Source organism: Anguilla anguilla, chromosome 17 (genome assembly GCF_013347855.1).
Source record: "Anguilla anguilla isolate fAngAng1 chromosome 17, fAngAng1.pri, whole genome shotgun sequence".
Taxonomy (NCBI): domain Eukaryota; kingdom Metazoa; phylum Chordata; class Actinopteri; order Anguilliformes; family Anguillidae; genus Anguilla; species Anguilla anguilla.
This window is the reverse complement of record NC_049217.1, coordinates 11,533,969-11,553,912: the sequence shown is the minus strand read 5'-3', so window position 1 is coordinate 11,553,912 and position 19,944 is coordinate 11,533,969. Positions and strand designations below refer to the sequence as shown.

General features: G+C 44.8%; 2 protein-coding genes across 13 annotated transcripts in view; one reads left to right on the top strand and one right to left on the bottom strand.

The window, feature by feature from the left end:
• grid2ipa (glutamate receptor, ionotropic, delta 2 (Grid2) interacting protein, a) overlaps positions 1–7,708 on the bottom strand; it is a 43,518-nt gene extending 35,810 nt beyond the window's left edge. For 3 of the 7 annotated variants that reach the window (XM_035397719.1, XM_035397723.1, XM_035397721.1), the window contains exons 1-4: positions 6,367–6,563; positions 5,205–5,394; positions 1,997–2,250; positions 71–700 (exon numbers count right to left, since the gene is read on the bottom strand). In XM_035397719.1, coding sequence (XP_035253610.1) covers positions 71–700; positions 1,997–2,250; positions 5,205–5,394; positions 6,367–6,390 — 1,098 coding nt within the window. In that variant the 5' untranslated portion in view covers positions 6,391–6,563. Of the gene's footprint in view, positions 1–70; positions 701–1,996; positions 2,251–5,204; positions 5,395–5,597; positions 6,311–6,366; positions 6,614–7,303 lie in introns of those variants that run through there. The other 4 variants (XM_035397718.1, XM_035397720.1, XM_035397722.1 and 1 more) reach the window with 4 other exon arrangements.
• zgc:113333 (beta-N-acetylhexosaminidase) lies at positions 6,666–19,708 on the top strand. 6 transcript variants are annotated; one of them, XM_035397736.1, is made up of 15 exons: positions 6,666–6,847; positions 11,819–11,923; positions 12,586–12,859; positions 13,170–13,279; positions 13,901–13,988; positions 14,214–14,378; positions 14,524–14,707; positions 15,040–15,111; positions 15,263–15,467; positions 16,015–16,097; positions 16,230–16,305; positions 16,789–16,887; positions 17,175–17,264; positions 18,000–18,214; positions 18,669–19,708. In XM_035397736.1, the coding sequence occupies exons 1-14, from the start codon at positions 6,729–6,731 to the stop codon at positions 18,181–18,183; spliced, it is 1,854 nt and encodes a 617-aa protein (XP_035253627.1). In that variant the 5' UTR covers positions 6,666–6,728; the 3' UTR covers positions 18,184–18,214; positions 18,669–19,708. The 6 variants fall into 6 exon arrangements, with proteins under 6 accessions (XP_035253627.1, XP_035253626.1, XP_035253629.1 ...); XM_035397738.1 differs by lacking the exon at positions 6,666–6,847 and adding exons at positions 8,208–8,344; positions 10,441–10,482 and having other exon boundaries at positions 18,000–19,708; XM_035397739.1 differs by lacking the exon at positions 6,666–6,847 and adding exons at positions 8,210–8,344; positions 10,432–10,482 and having other exon boundaries at positions 18,000–19,708.
• Positions 19,709–19,944: the final 236 nt, after the last annotated feature.

The following is a 19,944-nucleotide window of genomic DNA, read 5'->3' as shown; positions in this document are numbered from 1 at the left end:
TAGACAAACCAAAGGGGTTTGCTGTTCTCAAAGCTCATGTCTGTCAGCTCAGTCTGATAGGTGAGCCCACCTTCTTGTTGAACTCCACAGCTTTGTTCTTGCGATCCTGCCGCACACTGTCGCTGCTCTGCAGGTTGACTGGCCCCTGCATGTCACTCTGCTGTCCTTGCAGGCCCCCTTGTATGCTGCTTAGCTGGTCCCTTTGCAGGCTGCTTGGATGGCACCCTTGCAGGCCCCCTTGCATGCTGCTTGGCTGGTCCCTTTGCAGGCTGCTTGGATGTCCCCCTTGCAGGTCCCCTTGCATGCTGCTTGGCTGGCCCCCTTGCAGGCTGTCTGGATGGCCCCCTTGCAGACCGCTCAGCAAGCCTTCTTGTCGGGGCCCTTTTATGCTCCCTTGCAGGCCGCTCTTGAGGCCCCCTTGGCCTCCCGGTTCCTTCAGGCTGCCTCCACTGGTTCGTTTAATCCGCCGGCTCATTCCGAGCACGCCCAGTCGCAGCGTGCGGCCTTGCGACGCCTTGATCATGGCTGCCGCCGTCTCGTGCTGCTTCACCGGGATCCCATTTACCTCCAACACAAAGTCCCCCGCCCGCAGCCCGCTCCGGCCCGCCGGCGAGTTCGGCTGGCAGTCCTCCACCAGCAGGGGGCAGTCTCCCACGATGGTGAAGCCAAAGCGGCCGTCAGGCCCAGGGGGGATGTCCAGCTGCTCAGTACACACATCACAAAGGCATACAATATAAATGCATTTCATTCATTTCAGGCAATGCAATTTGTTATTTGAATTTGTTACGATTCTTCGACCAGGATTAAAACAACATTCATTCCTAACTTCAACTCAGAATTTACATAATTGTTTATTTTCAGCTACACCAACAATCTGGCAAGTTCGAAAAATGTAAAAACTGCGAAACTGTCTACAAAAATATGTATCACTTCCATTTATTTGCTAATTAAAGTTAAGGACAAATGTTGAGTGAATCATTTTCATTTCTAAGAAAACAAGACATTTTTAGAACAGGCTCCACTTAACAGCTGTGACTGCTTTTCTTGTCCGTTTGGTGCTCTAACTGTAACTACAGTGCAGAAACAGCTCCAGCATGATTGATCCCACAGCAGCAACTGCCTACGTACTCCCCCAGAAAAGAGGAGCCTCGTTAGCTGAGACAGGCTGAGCGTCATTTAAAATAGTATGCTGGCTAATCACATAAATAACAATATGTATAATAAATAAGCATGCATTTTTCTATATCGGTATTTGTAAAAAAAATTTGGAACGTTTTACGTAAATTACACTAATTCATTTAGTGCCCTTGTTCATACCAATGTAGCACAACAAACACATTCATGTCGATTACCATAAAACTTAAATGAGGTTTTTGCCTCATAGATGCGTGGGTCACTTCTCAACCCTGGGAAAGGTGGGTGGTTCTTACAGAGGACTGCTAAAGGGGCGTGTCCAATTGGTGTGTAGTTTTGGGTGCGTCAGAAAAGGGGGTGCCATGTAGCGAAAATATCAGACGGCATAAATGTTCGGGCTCATTGAGTAATTAAGGCCAGAAGTTTATACGATATCCAGAAACCCACTTTGCCCTCGTTGCCACACCTCTGAACCAGGAGCATGTCTGAGAGGGATTCAAGGTCTTGGTCATTTCTGAAGGGGCACATCTGACAGGGGTTCAAGGTCTTGGTCATGTCTGAAGGAGCACGTCTGACAGGGGTTCAAGGTCTTGGTCCTTTCTGAAGGAGCACGTCTGACAGGGGTTCAAGGTCTTGGTCCTTTCTGAAGGAGCATGTCTGACAGGGGTTCAGGGTCTTGCTAATTTCTGAAGGAGCATGTCTAACAGGGGTTCAAGGTCTTGCTCATTTCTGAAGGAGCATGTCTCACAGGGGTTCAAGGTCTTGCTCATTTCTGAAGGAGCATGTCTCACAGGGGTTGAAGGTCTTGCTCATTTCTGAAGGAGCATGTCTAACAGGACAGCGCGTTTTCGGTGCGGCTCACCTGCTGAATGCGGGACACCACGCCGATGCTGGGCGGGACATTCTTCTGCTTCTGCGCCAGTGCGGCCAGGGCCTGGGGGTTGAGGGCGGAGACGTCCTGCCCCTCAATCTCCAGGACCTGGTCGCCCGCCTGCAGGCCCGCCATGTTGGCGCTGCTGCCCTCCTCCACAGACAGGATGTAGCTGGGCCCGCTTCCTCCCAGACGGAACCCAAACTCCTCGGGCCAGCCCTGATTCGACAGCGGCATTGAGAGAACTGCAAGAACCACACATGAACAAAGAAACACGCAAATATAAAAACACAAATGCACGCACATGAACATGTGTGTGTATACCAGTGGTAACCGACCCTGTTCCTGGAGATCTACCATCCTGGAGGTTTTCATTTCAACCCTAACAAAGCACACCTCATTCAACAGCTAGAGATGTTGTTGAGCAGCTAATTAGTAGAGCCAGGTTTGCCAAATTAGGGTTGAAATGAAAACCTACAGGATGGAAAATCTCTAGGAACAGGGTTGGTTAGCACTGGTATACACACACACACACACACACGCACACAAACGGAACAGAGAGAAACCACAAACACAGCAACATCATAAACCATCAGGCAGCGTCCATGTTTCTTTGATAACTTTGAGGAGTAGGAAACACAAACCTTTCAGGCTCAGTGTAAGGAATGAGACAGTTCCAGTGTCGTTGTAAAGTTCGAAGTTTTCTTCCATATCCAAACAATTACAACGAGACAGTCAGTGATCAGCAGCAAAGCGTCACACACTTTTTGGGTTGGTGGAGTAACGGAGTAATTATGCGATCAACAGACGGTTCTAAATACCCCTTCTTTGGCCTTTATTTTCAAAGGCAGGGAACAGAGACATGTATTTTACATCAGATATTTACACCAATATAACTGACTTTGTATACTGAAATAACTCCCTGCTGCTGAGTGAGGGGTCTGACACTCAACTATCTGCCAGAGGTCTGCCATAGATTAGCGACCTGTCCATGGTGTATTCCTGCCTCTTGCCCAATGCACACTGGGATAGGCTCCAGCACCCCCCGTAACCCCGCCCAGGATAAGCGGGTATAGATAATGGATGGATGGATCGATGGATCACTCACCACACTGTGTCTAATTCACATTTATGTGTAAGTCAAAGCGGAGGACAAATGCTGATTGAATCCAGGTCTACATATCATTCTCACCGCCTCCTCGGTTTCAGAGGGATCGCTCGTAAACTGTACACCCTGGAAAAGCCCTGCTATTCCTGGGACACCCCCCCCCCCCAGCACATCACTCCCCAAGCTGCACTCACTCGAGAAACATGCAGGGAAGAGATGCCTTGTGATACATCTGAATCTACTCAGCCTTCATGTTAAAAGGAATGCATGGAATCTTGCATCTCTCCTGAATCTACTCAGCCTTCATGCTAAACAGATACGTGTAATCTCGAAAGGCGTCCTTGTTCATGAAAGGGTCAAATGGACAAATGTGAAGCACAACAGAACAACTCTCTGTGGAAGTACAGCTTACAGTAGTGCATGATCACATGCATTATATTTTTACACAACGTGACCCTCTGGGACCAAGGTTCACTCGCCCTGTACACAATATGGCCCTCCTGGTCTAGGGGAGTAGTCAAATGGCACTTCAGCCCTCCAAGGAACTCTCCCTGCTGTAGTTCCAAGGGCCTACCTATTTTACTAATCTTTCCTTTCCATCATTCATCCTCTTGTCCTTCTCCTCCTCCTACTTGTTCCCTCTATTTTTGGTGGTATATTTATGGCTTTGTCCTGTGTCATTCTGTGGCTGTTACAAAGGGCTTTCTTCCTTTTCTGCAGTCTCTCCTTCATTGATATTTATATAAAGACAAATGGATGCCTGGGCAGCACAGTTTCAATCACAGAGAGGTTGAAGCACAGATGAGCCCCTTCAAATATTATCTTTTCCAAGCACACACGCAGGCAGACAGGCAGACACACACACACATAAGAACAGTATGACTCATAGGCACTGCTGATATAGACTACCCCAGCCTCCAATCAATCACCACATATGACCCAGTATAACACAAACTCAAAATCAAATGCAAATATTTCAAATACCTGCTGTTCAGTCACAACACACTGTTGGACAGTGGTGGCGATGCAGTTGTTTCACACAGAAACAGTGCCAGAATCTTCCAGCAGTGCACATGTGTTCTGGCCCATATACATGGCAATGCAGTTGCATTTCAGCCACCAGACTGAGTCTTGATTCTGGTGCTCCTCTGAGCCTCACTGCCTCTCCACAGGGTCACTGGCCTGATTCTGGAGCTGCAGCCATTTTCTTGTCCCTACCTCAGCAGTAACCATTTGCAGGCCACCATTCAAGCATCATGTTCCTATTCACATATGCTAATGCAGAGCAGAGGGATCATGTCGACAGTGAAAGGCTTGTACAGCTTTAAACAGCACCACAGAATACAACTGCAACAGGAAGTGTAAGGCAAGATCCAAGCAATGTCAGAGCTGGTGTTCCCACCTTTCTCTCTCTCACACACACACACACACACAGTGCATGCAAGCAAATGCATATAAACACACCCACATACACACCACAGCACTCACTCTCACACAGGAGCACATAGTTTCGGACAAATTTCATTTTTGGAAGCTTACACTGAAAGCTTTAACTCAACTTCTCTCAGTCATCATTCTAGCGTACAGGTGACCGTAGCACAGGTAGAAACATAACATAAGCACTGCAGGGACAACCAGATGAGCTGACACAGCCCAAAGCTCACAAACTGTAGCATTACTGCAACAAAATCCAGCCAGACACACATTCAAATACAGAATAACAATGTGGGTAACATCACAAAACTCCAGCGTAAGCACTGTGACTCCTGTCGTTTGTGTAAATAGTGCAGTGTTTGATTTGACTGGTGTAAAAGCTTACATAAAAAACTATAAAAATGTACAATAAGTTACTTTTTTCACATGAAAGCCCTCAACCCACTTCATAACCGCTCAAGACCCCCCGGCCCACCCCGACGCACTGTTCAGGAGCCGCTGACCCAACGTGTAACAGCAGGGAGTCATGCTTCAGTAGAGAACAGACCTTAAGTACAGATTCTGTTTCCTTAACTCTCCTATACTTCAGCTTCCTGATCTTAAGTGAACTCCAGCAGAGGACAGACGAAGCAGTAAATCGCGGTAGAGAGGGCTCACCGAAGTCCTTGGAAGCCGACCGTGTGCCGGACTTGCTCTGGCGCAGGGAGAACCGGCCCTTTTGGCTCTTCAGGAACCTCCTCATTTTCCGCTGGCGGGTCGGGACCTCGCGGTCGGGTCGGAGGGCGGAGACCGGTGGGGTCAAAGTGAGGTCAGACTGAGGAGTCCCGCCCCCGTTTCCACGTCGCCGCTGCCGAAAAAATATTTTCTTTAACGGAATATCCTCGGTTTCTCACCCACCCACTACTCCCACCACCAGGGACGGGAGCCAGCTCTTCAGAGAACGGAATCTGGAGGCGGGACAGAGACCAGAACGAGCCGAGAAGATTCCGCTCGGAACGGAGGCGCGAAATGGTGCAGGAAAGCGCGCCGGAGGCTCAGGAGGCGGCGTACCGGGAGCGCTCCGCAGGGGTCCTCACGGCTGGCCAGGGCCACTTTGCCCAACACTGCCCTGAGTGCCACTCAGAGACGAAAAAGAAGAAAACAACCTGGGACGCTCTACCCTAGCCAGGCGATGTAATGATTCTTTCCTGAGAAAAGGTAATGTGGAGCCCCATTTTTCTATAAATACTTCTGGTGTGTGCTTGCTCTCTCTCTCTGACTCTCCCTCTCTCTTTCTGAGTCTCTCTCTCTCTCACTCCCTCCCTCTCTCTCTCTCCGAGTCTCGCTCTCTCCCTCTCTTGTCTTGTGGAGTAGTTCCTCTCTGTGGAATGGAAGCTGACCCAGAAACGCTATGGTAAGCCGGTGAAAGGGACAGCCATCACCGTAAAGAGTGTAAGAGCGCGCGAGAGAGAGAGGGGGAGAGCTCCAAAGCGCAGATGAGGTGCTGGCACAGAAGCGGAGCGAAGACTCTGGCCTAGATACGCCCTTAAATGGGGCACACCAGGACCCCCCATCACTGACAGCAGGTCAGAAACATGCGCCACATATGTGTCAAGACAAAAGACGGCGCTTCAAAGCTGTCGTTCAATAGACCCCGCGATCTTTTAATATTTGTGACTATGACAAAGTTCGCGGCAAGAATAAAAAAATGTATCTATAGATTATAAGAGTGACAATGCAACATGCAAATATAAAACAATATGGCCTAAGGGGAAGGCTATGCTAAAAGAGCGATGACAAAGACAGGGACAAAGGACAACAGATCTCTGAACCAACTTACCGCAGAGTGATCACCTCCATCCATCGGCTGGACTGGGGGTTAGCACATGATATCAACCAGCGAGGTCAAGCGTTGTGATCCACTTCTCCTTGCTCAAGCTAATAACCAGAAAAACACCTTGGCAGGAAATTGGTCTCATTTATACTCAGATGAGACATTTTCTGTAAAAATCAAAGAGTGGCTCACCAAGCTGAAACAGGAAGCAAATCTCATCTTGAGCAGCTGATTGCCATGCACAATGGCGCAAGCTGACAGCACGTGCCAAGCTGTGCAACTGGTAGCCCCAGCCTGTCAAAGGCAGGACAATGCCGCGAACTAAAAACGGACCTCGGAGCCACTGCGAGAATGCCTGAAGAGAACTGATGTCGACTTTGCACTCAGGAGAAAATCTCTTTATTATATTATTTCACTTCTACAGGACCGAGATAGATGTTTTAGTGTTTCAACGAGGCATGGCAAGGACCATCTTACTACGGATGAGGTGGGCCTATTAATGTAAAAAATAAATAAATAAATAACATGCTGTTTTGTTTAATAATTTAACAATTTCAGCGGACTTCTGAGTGTAGAACCTGTAAACATCCTTAATATCAATGTTTTTGAGCAGTCTCAAAATGTTATCGTTCATTGTGTCCCCTTGGGGAAATGTGTTTTTACCACTTAACACAAACAACAGACATTACAATCGGTGCATATTGTTGTGTTTCATGTTTGCGTGTTCTTCTCCATTACAAGCTTTCTAGCATCCCGAGTCAGCAATCCAGGGTCAAAAGTTAGCCTACGTTTACCCGGTCCATGCCTTGGTGCGTCGCCTTTATAGTTTTGTCGTTTTAAATGAAAGACTACATTTATTTCGAGCTAAAGGTAAATATAACGATATTAATTCCAATTCCAAAAAAACGTTTGAATGAAAATATACACTTAAGTAGCTACTTACACAACATCACCTTACTATGAAGAAAACTGCGATGAGCCATGTTTTTTTTTTCCACGTAGGCTCGTTTCACACAAACAAGCGTTTTTCATCGCTCGCATTGTCGAATTTCCAATGAACTGGCACCCTCTTCTGGCTATCATCATACAACCTCTGTAAAGCCTACGCCAGTCAAGTACATAGAGCTCCTTCAAGAACTAGAGTTACCCTTGAAATTGCTTTTCCTCTGCGGTGTCTGCTGAAGTTCGCCAAGGAGATGAAAAGAATCGCGAAGTTCGCTTGTTTTCTGTTTGACCTATTAATAACATTTCCTCTAGCTGTCCAACTAGGGTTGCCAGACGCCAGATTTTTGACCGGAACGTATGTTTTCAAATTATGTGTAGCCTACGTGTCCGGTTGTCCCGACCGCACAATGTAGTAATGTCTGGTAATTAATGGGAATTTTTTTTTACCGGTTTTTATAGGCTAATTAATTAGCGTGTCTCGGGTTGAGTGGGCGTGGTCGAATACGGAGGAGAAGATTTATTTGATTATAAACACAGGACCACAGCAAGGCAAATAATAAAAAAAAAACATAGTCTGAGTTTATGGTGGCTTTCTTGAATAATGGCCCATGAGTATCCCACTGCTCATCGTTCAGAACCTCTAAAACAGCAGGTGGCCCTACTCCCTATTATTTACTTGATATTTAGAGTTCGGTGTTTCCAATATTTTGGACCAACTCCAGTTTGTACACATGGTCGCTCAAAAAGATTTTTAAAAATCCTGTTATTGTGCTCCCTTTATAGTATGTATTCAAAATCCATTTTACAACAATGACGCCGTGCACAATCTGTAAACCCGACGTGGCGGGGCGTGATCAGGCGGGGCCACAGCTAGTGTTACTTATTGGCCGCGAGCAGACTGCGCAGCTGTCCTCGGTCATTGTTACTGGTACATGCAAGTGAAGCACACGGAAGTAAATATGCAGTCTTGATTCAGATGTATCTTTCGAATGCACTTTGCGGTGATCTCAGCCGTTTGTGTACACAATCTGTTTTGAAAGTAAGTAATTACTCGCCGACAACTCGAGCGTTGCTTCGTAGGCTGCTTTATGCAGTAATAACTTGGTGTCATTTTCGTACTGGGATGATTTGTTTTTACCCTCCCTGAAGTAGTTTCAGAGCTTGAATGTGCGCGGTTGCCTTCCCTGAGCGTCTGTGCACCTGCCGCAGATCTTGGTCGTATTACTAGAGCTAAAATGTTATTAATTTTCCTTCGTCTCCAGATAATTCTTCCATTGTCTACAGAAACCTTTCAGTTGCTATTGTTATAGGCTAGTAGGATATAGGGAGGGACCTGTACTGACGTAGCATGATGTAACTTATTGAATGGACATAAAGTCGCATTAAAATGTATGGAGGGCAATTTAATTTAGATACTGTTGAAATTTTTACCCAAAATAGCACAATGCTCCTGGATAATGGTAGCCTACATACAATACCTCCACATACAGTATAGCCTACTGTACATTGCAGTATGCATTATGATGCAGATAATTAAGGGGGAATTGAAACTTGGTGTTAACGTCCTGCAAAGTGGAATTTTTGTAAAGTAAGCACGATTTAAGTGTCATGCTGCCTGTCAACATCAGGCAGTGGAAGAAGCCCTTTTAAAAATAATTTAATGCAATAATCAGACAACTTCTTAATAAACTGTTTGGGACTTAACATTTGGAGTGGTGCTGAGATTTATAGTGTTCACTGGAAAGAGGTGTTCTTAGTGATGAGATTTGTGCATTTTGTGGGAATGGTTGCACTTGCCTATTTCTGTTACCTTGAGTTGGTTGGATGCTGTGTACTTTGTAGCCAGCTTTATGGGCAGTGATCTAATGGAAGTCTGTGCACTAAAAGGAATCTATTACTAATAAGTATGGAAAGCACTTCAGCAGTAGCACTGAAACTGGTAGTACTAGAAGCAGCTATTGTCATTGTAAGTTATAGTTGGTGACAATATAACTATAGGTATCTACCTGTGTTTGCATTAGCAGTCTCTGTCTTAGCTAGCTGACACACCCATTTTATTGACCAGCTAATAAAGATATGTAGCCGGAGACAGGTACTTCATTACTCAAATTAGTTTGATCATGTAAGTACCGGGCCCATGTGTTATGTAGCCTAGCATGTTTACTAGCTAGCTATAGTAATCTTGGGCTGGTCAGCAGCTGTCTACCCAGCTATTTTAAGATGTGAGTTAACTGCAATGCAGTTTACTTGCATTGTAAATAATCTTATGCTTGTTGCAGATGGCTGGTAATACTGCATGCTAAGCGCTAAGAGAATAACAAAGCAAAAGATAACCGCAAAATTATTTTCTTATTCTTTGAAATTACACACTTAACACTGCAGTTGGCTACCAAGTGGAACTAAGCCTGGTCTAAAAGAACACAATCGCTCACCCCAATTAAAAGGGGCTCTTTTGGCAAGGAAGTAATGCACAGGAGAAAGGAGTTTCACTCTTACAGAACGATCATTTTTATGTAGCATATATTTGATTGCCAAATACAAAAATGATCAGACTGTCCTGTCCATATATGTTATGAGACAAAAGGCCACACTGATCCTAGGTCAGACTGCATTCATGATTGTCTGGGAGTCAGAGTTCTGATTTAGGATTCCCCACTCTGTAGTCTGGCCCATATCTATCATCAGCTAAAAGGCAACGCTGATCTGAGATCAGCAGTCCTGGTCTGAGACGTTTAATGAATCAGCCCATGTGAGTACTCTCAGTCTGAGATGCTTTAAGGCTATGGGCCCTCCATTTGATCTCATTTTAAAGAGCATGACATCATTAATATTTTAACAATGCTGTAGGTCTAATACTGCTTAGCTTTACCAGGAGCTACTTAGAAAAAAAGATCTAGTCTTTGGAGTTTAGGCAGGCCAGCCACCGCCATAAACCAACTGGTGTGACGCATTAGCTGAGCTTAGGCCAATCAGGGGCAGGATCATCCATCCCTGTGGGGTAAAGGTGTTTATGTAGCTGCTGTGGGGGAGGGCATGTTGCTCTTCGTTCCCTGGCACTGTGGTCTGTACACCGTTTCACTTCCCTGGTTCTTTATTTGTTCTTCTTTTCTTTTATTTTTCGGTTTGGTTCATGAGGCTTGGTGTGCTGAAGGTGGACGCTGGGTAATCTCTGGCAAGGTCTGGTTTACTGATATCTCTCCACCTCAATCTCTCTCTCTCTCTCTGTCTCTCTCTCTCTCAGCATCACCTTTCATCTGCTGTGTCTCCATCAGTCTCTTCTTGGCAGTTCGTTATAAGTAGTGAGCCTGCAGTGCGAAAGGAATGTATGATTTTCCTCAGTTTTCCAAATCGACTAATGCATAGGCAGAGCCTGAGATTAAGTTAAATTGATTCTGTGTTAATAATGATTGAATGGCTTCGATATTGGAATACGCGAACACAATACAAATTGTCTCGCATTCTCTCTTCCATTAGATAATTTATTTATTTGTTTATTCATCAGGGACAATGTTGTTACAAGCTAGAAACAAGCACCAGATGCACTACATGTAGGGTTTCTAGCCAGAGCTGTACGTATGTGACTCTGTATGTAGGTCAGAGAGCTGATCTACCATAAGGGAATGATTTATAGTAAACTGTAGCCCGGTTTCAAACAAACTCATGATTACGGTGATTCTCATAGTCCTATTTTTCCCCACAGCTGTGAGCAATGTAGTCAGTTTTTCTGCGGAGTGATGTCACGTTTATAAACGATTCCCCGTCACGCTCAGGATATGAGACTGTGCAAGCTGTACTCTTAGGCCAGCGTTTCTGCACTGTACGGTCACGCTTCGGTGGAAATGGGGGCCCAGCCACTGAAACTCGCCATATGTTTGGCAGTGAACCGCTGCGCGACACAAAAGCCCACATCGTTCACATGAGGGAGGAAACATGATATTTTTTTTGGGGGGGGGGGGGGGGGGGGGGGGGGGCACAGAGGCCAGAGATCACAACAATGATAAAACCTAAAACCACCGCAACATATGCACCACTCACCACGCTGTGCCATTGTGTAAATATGTGCCTTTCCTAAATTACACCACTTACTCCTTCTACATCCTTTACCTACCCCCTTAAGACACTCTTTCTTACCATGAATTAGCCTACATATTTTCTAAATTGCACAAAAGAGGAAGCCATAGGTGAAGCAGCTGAAGTCACAGCGGTGACTACATTTCACTTTTCAGCAAAAACAATATTCCAGAAAAATGTAGTGCCTGGTGGCCACCAAAGTCTTTGTTTTTGTCCAAGACTACCTGGGTATACTATCAGTCATTTAATGCAACACAGCTCAGGTAGTCTATGCAGCCAAAGCCGGTTAGCTACCTATCCAGGTACATTCCTGGGTATAAGAAAAGTACCAGTCTGTGCAGATATTTCATTTCATCATATACTGTAACAGCAGACAGTTCTGCTTGTTGACATAAGAGATTTGTTTATTTCTTGATGAGATGTTTATGTTCTTCCTGTTAAGGCTCTCAGCTGCGAGCATGCAGCCCACCAGGCTGTCGACACTGTTGAGGCTGGTGGTGTTCGTTTTGGTGGTCGTGGTGGTGATTAAACTGGCCTCCCAGCCCAGGTGAGTCAGTTTCCGGTTCTTCGTTTTTGGAGTGCAGCAGCAATTTCAGGGCCCCTGCCAGTAATCTGACAATCTGAAAAAACGCTTTTTTTTCTTCCTGTGAATGACAAGGTTTAATTACATTACATTACATTACAGGCATTTAGCAGACGCTCTTATCCAGAGCGACTTACACGACTTTTTACATAGCATTTTACATTGTATCCATTTATACAGAGTAAATTGCTGAAGGATATCGAGTCTCACGCATGAACAGTTAGAACCATTGTTTGTTTTCTGTCAGTGTTTCAGGATTACGAAACCACCGTATGGCTCTAACTTGGTTAGATGTAATATTAAACCAGCTTTCCCAACTTCCTGAAAAGTTTCCCTTTTGGACACCTCATTATTTTTATGATGGCAACACTATATGAATATGATCATAGGTTCCTGGCTAGAACAAAAGGCCTGCACCCATACAGGCCCTTCTTGGGTAAAATTAGACACTCCTGCTTTACACTGATGCATTAAAAATATTTTTTCACGCTGTAATTTGGGATTTTGCTTTTTGCCATTGTCCATCCATTATTAAAATCCAGACAGGCTTGTGGTTAAAAAAAAATTTTCACGCTGTAATTTGGGGTTTTGCTTTTTGCCATTGTCCATCCATTGTCCAAATCCAGACAGATGGTGCCAGGTGTTAAAATGAACCAGGCCAACACTCACGGGTTCTGGAACAAGAACCCGGGAAAGGAAGAGGAACCTCCGAAACAGGACAAAAGTATCGTGGGAGAGGGGGCCCAGGAGGCGAAGGGGCCGGTGGAGAGCCTAGCCAAAGCAGAGAAACTCCCCCCACCCCCTCAGGTCGTTCTCCCACAGGACCCCAATGCGCCCCCTCTCAAAGTCGTGCACCTTGACCTGAAAGGAGCTGCCCCCAAACTCAAATACCTGGAACAGGTGAGTGAAAGAGGGTGGAGACTTGTTGAAAGGTCAGACATATCTGTAGCATAGCATGCTAATCCTCATCAGGGCTCCCAGGCTTTGAAAATCCTCAAGTTATCAAATTTCAAAATGTTTAATAAGGACCTCTGGAAAGCTCTTGAAAATATTTTGACCAGGAGTTCAAAGGGCTAATCTTGGGGCAGCATTCATTTCCAGGGATATTGAAGCCGTTCCCATATTACTTAAATGATGATCTGTTGCTCTTGGTATGGGTCAGACATTTTAAAATGGATGAATGGTCATCTCCTGTTCTTTTGGAGGGCAGATTTTCCCACTCTTTTCCTCTCTGGGCGCCACCGGAGTCCTGCTGGAGTACGAGGACATGTTCCCCTACAAGGGAGAGCTGCAGGTGCTGCGATCACCTTATGCATACAGGTAGGCAGCTACAGGTGTGATTTCCCTATAGATTCAGTTAAGCAGCAACAGGTGTGATTTCCTTATGCATACAGGTAAGCAGAAATGGGTGTGATTTCCTTATGCATTTAGGTAAGCATGTAGTGGTGAGATTTCCTCACACATACAGGTAAGCAGCTATAGTTGAGATCTCCCTAGATCTCCTAGTTAGGTCAGAGTAATGTTCACTGTGTGAACTGGACTTAATGTGTTCATGGCTATGAATAACTATTACAAAATGAGTATAGTACCTTATCGCACCTGTGCCAAATAAATGTAATGTAATGTACAGTCATGGAGCCCCAGGTGGAATTGTACAGGTAATCAATGGCCTGTCAGGCAGAGTTCCAAGAAAGCACAAGTTCGAGAACAAATGTTTTACATTGGCAAACAGCAACTACCTGCTATAAGGATACTTCATCACTATGAGTAAAATTTGCACAGGTCACCTTGTGACTGTAAGCTGATTGTACCATATCAAAGTGTAAGCATGCCACGTGAGCAGTTATCCAATCTGAACCCCCGCCCCCTCCTCCCCCCCCCCCCCCCCCCCCCCCCCCCCCCCCCCCCCCCCCCCCCCCCCCCCCCCATCTTGTGGAATAGTGTAGAGGACATCAAAACCATTCTGAACCTGGCCAAGCTCAGCAAGCTGCAGGTCATCCCCCTGGTACAGGCGTTTGGACACTTGGAGGTACAAGAGTGAGCGCTAATGCTAACGCTACACATGCCTTAGCCGAAAGTACAGTTACATAAATCATTAATTCATTTTTTCTGCTGTTCATTGTGAACACAACTTTTGTTGGTTGAATGGCTGGCCTGGTTCATTTAAAAACTCTCTCTCTTCCTGTCCTCTATGTGTCTCTCTCCCTCCCTTTCTCTCTCTCTCCCCAATCCTCTTCCTCTGTCGTACTGACAGTTTGTGTTGAAGCATGAGCAGTACACTGCACTGAGGGAAGTAGGGGATTTCCCTAACAGTCTGAACCCCCATGCCCCGGGCTCCCAGGCTCTGATCCAAGCCATGGTGACTCAGGTCCTGGAACAGCACCCAGATGCCCCCTGGCTGCACATTGGTGCTGATGAGGTCCGTCCCCCCCTCCCCCACCCCGACTCCCCCCTCTACCCCAGCATGCTTCTGTACCTGACACTGTTTCAGAAGCTGGTTAACTATTTAAGAGCAGCTAACTAGTTAGCTAACTATCGCCATGGCGGCTTGTTTTGATTGACAGGTGTTTGGCCTTGGTGAGAGCCAGGACTCCAAAAACTGGCTGCACAGCCACAGCGGGGACATGGGAAAGATGTACCTGGACCACGTGGTGGCAGTGGCGCGCTTCATCGTCGAGTGGAGGCCAGGCATCCGTCTGCTGATGTGGGATGACATGATGAGGCAGATCAGTGCCGACGTTCTCAAAGGCAGGGATGGGAACTGAGCATTACATGACATCACATTACCTTCATTTGGCAGACGCTTTTATCCAAAGTGACGTACAATGAGTGCATAACAACGGTCATTGGAACAACTACAAAACACAGGTCCAATAAGAGCACACACATGCACATTAATACTTTCACACTGTCTCTCACACACATATGCTCACTTTAATACACTTGCATTCATACACACATGCACATACACCCACACATTAATACCCATATGCTGTCCCACACACACACAGGTTCATAATAAAGCATCAGGTAATACTGTAATAATAATTTTGCTGATTTCATATTTCTTGCCTTTTTAGAATCTGGGTTGCAAAGTCTTGCCTCCCCAGTGATGTGGTTCTACGCTCCTAAACTGAATTTAAAGAACATCGGTAAGAAACGTCTCCATAGATATGACACGTTCATCTTTAACAATCAGCTTCATGCTTCACGTCAGTGGGCTTTTAAATTTAAATTTAATTAAATTTCTCAGTCGCACACACACTGAAAAACAACTCTTCTTTTTTTCTTCATTTTTCTCAGATCAGCTCATCTCCAAGTACCAGGAGGTGGGGTTTAAGGACATTTGGTTTGCGAGCGCTTTTAAAGGGGCATCGGACATCAACCAGGTAGTGACTCCCCTGGACCGCCATCTGAACAACCACCTGTCCTGGTTAAAGGTCATCAACTCTATGGCCAATTACCCCTCCATCTCATTCCGTGGCATCATCTTGACCGGTTGGCAGAGGTGAGGCAGTGGGCCAACGCTGAGCCGATGCTCACATTGCTAGCAAAATGCCATTAAAAGACATATCTACAGTGACACATTTTTTGTTGTTTTGGCCCTATTCCAGCTTGTTGGATTTGAAGTGAAACCATGAATATGAGGTTGAAGTGCAGACTGTATTTACAGTATGGATGTAAATACATTTGCATGTATTTACATCCCTATAGGGTGATCCATGTCAGAATTTCAGCCCTAATTATACATAGTCACCCCCCATGAGGGACTAAAAGTAATTGGACTTTTGGCTGCTCCGCTGGTTCTTGGCCAGCAGTATGTTGTTGCATCATTAGACCTTTTGTTGGCTAGTGTTCATTTTAGGTATGAAATGTGCATTTGGTGTCTAGATATGGATGTAAATACCTTTAAATTGAAGCTTAAATTAAAGCTCACAGTCTGTACTTCATATTCATTGAATGGATATGCTGGTCTATAAGCCCTGTATTTTCCAGGTGAGGACTGTTACTTGTGCTTGTGTGTCCAATTTTGGTCTTTTGCCGTGACGTTCCAGGTACGACCACTTCTCTGTGCTGTGTGAGCTCCTGCCCGTCGGAATCCCATCCCTGGCTGTCTGTCTTAAGACTCTGCAGCACGGTCAGCATCCTTGTTGCTTTCTTTTAAAAGAAATTGCTTAAAATATTTGCTTGTTAAGGCACGCATACTGATTTTTAGGTTGTCTGTGGTGTGTGTTCCTGTGTGTGCTTGTGTGTGTGTGTGCATGGACAGGTGCATTTTCGGACAAGGCACAGATGGAAGTACAACACTTGCTGGGCTGCAGTATTAACATTGAAAAAGGAATCTGGTACTGAACCCCAACACATCAATCACACACACACACACACGCACAGTCCCCAACACATCACAGATATACACACACTGTACCCCAACACAACACAGATATACACACACTGTACCCAGACACAGCACTGATACACACACATACACACACACAAACTACACCAACATACCACTGATTCACAACTGATGTTCACAACTGATTCTCTTACTGATATGAAATCTACCTAACTTAATAACCTCCTTGTAGTATTTGTATTTATTAGTTGGTCTGAAACTTCCTGTATTTTAGGAGAAAATAATGAGTTCAATATTGAGAAGCGATTGGAAGGGGGATCATTTTTAGTGTCACAGCTCATGTCCCTTTGGTGTAATCATAATAATGAGAAGCTGTGCTTTACCTGTGGCTACCGTTGTTTACCCGTTTACTTGAGTTAACCTGTGTTAACCTGTATTTTACCTGTCTTTACCTGTGCTGTGTACCTCACAGTGATGGGAGTGGGGCGTTCTCTGGCTCAGAGGTGTATAACATGATACTCCAGCTCAACAAGGACTTACAGAAACAGACTGAGGAACTGATGAAACACTAGTAAGCTCTGTCATTGCTGGCTTTCTCTGGGGGGGGAGGGGGTTGGGTCAAAGGTCAGAGGTGGAGAAACCTGTCTATCAGGGTCATGGGAATGGGAAGGGAATGTTCTACTTCTTTCTTCCTGAAAGTGATTGAATTTACAGAAGATTATTTAGCGTTTTTGCAGCCCTTTATGAAGTGCAAATATGAATATCGCAGGTTTAATGTGAATTGTGTGCTGGGCAATGGAGACAAAGTACTGTGCATCCTTCCCCCCTCTATCGATATATTGTCTTGTTCTTTTTCAGCCATGTGAGGGGATCGTTCACCTATTACCACAGAAAATACAACTTTGCCAACCCACGAAGCCTGGGCTTTTTCACACAGGAGTTACAAAAGTGAGTGTCTCTTTTTTATTATAAAACAGATCAGGGACCAAGGCCACTGCACTGGTCTTTGCCTCACAGGGGGTTAGTGTAAACAATTAATAGTATATTAAAACTTTATTTCTATTATTTCCATGGAGGAAATCTCTTTGTTGTGTTATGTACACAGCACAGAATACTCATCCCTCAACAGACCATGGCACATTAAATAAATTAAGTAATTCATAAAAAAAGAAGACAAAATGTGTTTGTGTGTCACCTTTGTTGCCTTGATTTGTTGTTAGTCAAGTATCAAAAAACCTAACAGTTTCTAAAGCACCACAGCAACAGAAAATTGTGGTCTCCTACCTCCTCCCTTGAAATAATTAATACCTCAAATCTCACATATTGAGGGCCAATATTTGGCGCACACACACACACACAACTCCAAAAACATCACACACTTCAATGTAAGAAACTGTGGGCTTTTCAGAGGCAAAACCAATAGTAAGCACAATGCATGTATTTTTAAAGGAAGTGTGGCTCACTACCACCCCAAAAACCCTCCCCCTGGTACCACTCAACAACCTTTGGTTACCAGTCAACAATTCTTCTATCTTGTGTGTTTGGATTTTGGAAAATTTATATCAGTACTGAAGTACTGTGCTAAGTTCAGATCAGTCTTAAAGCAGTGTCAGAAAAAACTCTTCTTTCTCACACTCTTTCAACCTTCTGTGCCCTCTCTCCCTCTCTGTCTAACCTCCACAGACTACTGGCGACTTGGGAATCCTTCCTGGAAAATTTCCGTACACAGATGGAGGCCATATTCTTCCCGGACACAATAGAGGAGTGGATGGACGAGAACGTCAACCAGCACATGGACCAGCTACGCAAGATGGCGGACGATGCCAACCGCATCGAGAAACTGAAGGGCCGTCCCAAATCGCAGTGAGCCTGTCTGAACGACGAGAGCTTCCCAAATGGTAACACACGTGGCCTAACATTCAAAGCCCCCCCCCCCCCCCTTAAAAAGGTTTGAGGGCTAGATGTTCTGGGGGGCCTCTCATTCACTACTTCTTTAGCTTTTGTATTCTTAGCATCTAGAAATAAAAAGTTAGGTTACACTGGACCTACCTAAACATGATCTACCTAAAGCATGGTCTTGCCAAAAATGACTATTCCAAAAAGTGCAAAAGTATAAACTGCTGTCCACAATGAATGGGACATTTTACAGTTATCTGCACTATTGAGGCCACATTATGAATGTATGTATGTATGTGTAACATACTTATGTAAATATCTGATTGTCAATCAGTTTGCAGTCCACTGTCACTAGAGGTTTTATTCAATAGTAATAATAATAATAATAATATGGTTGAATAGATATATCTAATAAGACACTGCACCAGGGACTTTATGTTTTCCATTTTGGCCAAGGGCTATCTTGTTCACGAACCCCTGGAGGTCCCTGGGCTCCAGTCTGGGAAGCCCCGTGCCTTCAGTAAGATGGCCGACGGAATCCGAGGCTGGAGCCGACTGCAATGAGGCCAGCCGAAGTTAGGCCACTTAGAAAACCCCCGAGGCCTCGGCCTTAAAAAAGAACGCATGCGTCTCAGTGCTGCCAGGCCCGCACCGCCCAACAGCAGGAGCTGCTGGTGGAGGTACCGCCGGGGGTCATTCTACAGGACGTTCAGCTCACTTTCCGAGCGCTTCCGACATTAAATGGGCAGCCACTGGGAATCGGTATCATAAACGTAGATTGTCATGTTAAAAAGAGGTTTGGCTTTTTATTGTTATTTTAACTTATTTGTCAGCCAGTCATAAATATGTTGTGCTGTGGAGACTGACTTGTGCAAATGTAGAACAGTTCCAATTTTTTTTCTTTAACCATATCCACAAAATTTAAATGTTTACAATTGTAATTTTTAAAAATGTTTTTTTTTTTTTAATGAGGTCGGTACTTTCTCTCTCTTTTGAGATGAATGTTTTTGTCATGTGTATATAGGTGACTGGTAAAAAGGGTACATAAACAGTACCATAATATACCTACTTGATTATAATCAGCTCAGGGGGTGTTTGACTTTTATTTTTATGATGCAGTTCCGTAACACTAAGCTATGCAAGCAGTACAGTCGCTTGTGCTATCTGACTTGCATTCCATTCTATGAAGTGCAAAAACTTGTTTGTGCAGATTCCATGTTGTACTTGTTTTTGTAAAATTAGAGGATGAGTGTATTGGCGCAAAATGGCAATGTTAATTGAGACTGTTCACAAAACACTTCATGCCCTGAAATATTTTTGGTAGTTGTGCCTTTTCAGGTTGGCGACAATCCAATCGAGTGGTGAAATCTTGTAGCGTAATTGGCGGTCTTTACTTGAAATTTTTGTTTTGTTACAAGGGTGTGAAAAGGATTTCGCCTCCGTCTGTTAACAAGATATTCTATCACTCCGAAGGGAAATAAAAAAGCATTTTTGGAGGATTTGTCCAGTCAGTTTTCTTTTTAAAGGATAGCAGATAACTTTATGCAGATGGGGAAAGCGGGGTGTAGTACAGATGGGATCACAGTGCAGTAGGTGCCACATTATAGAGTGTTTGATTGTCTACTTCATCACTCCAAGTCAGCACCGTTTGTTTGATGTACAAGGTCTCTGCAATCAGAAGAAATACATTCTCTCTCTCTCAGCAAGTGTTTCCATATTTAACCACATGACA

Excerpts from the sequence above, each read along its gene's own strand:
- zgc:113333 (XM_035397736.1), top strand. The coding sequence starts at position 6,729 with ATGTCGACTTTGCACTCAGGAGAAAATCTCTTTATTATATTATTTCAC. Across the intron at positions 11,924-12,585 it reads AAACTGGCCTCCCAGCCCAG|ACAGATGGTGCCAGGTGTTA; the intron begins GTGAGTCAGTTT and ends GTCCAAATCCAG. Across the intron at positions 14,708-15,039 it reads CAGTGCCGACGTTCTCAAAG|AATCTGGGTTGCAAAGTCTT; the intron begins GCAGGGATGGGA and ends TTGCCTTTTTAG.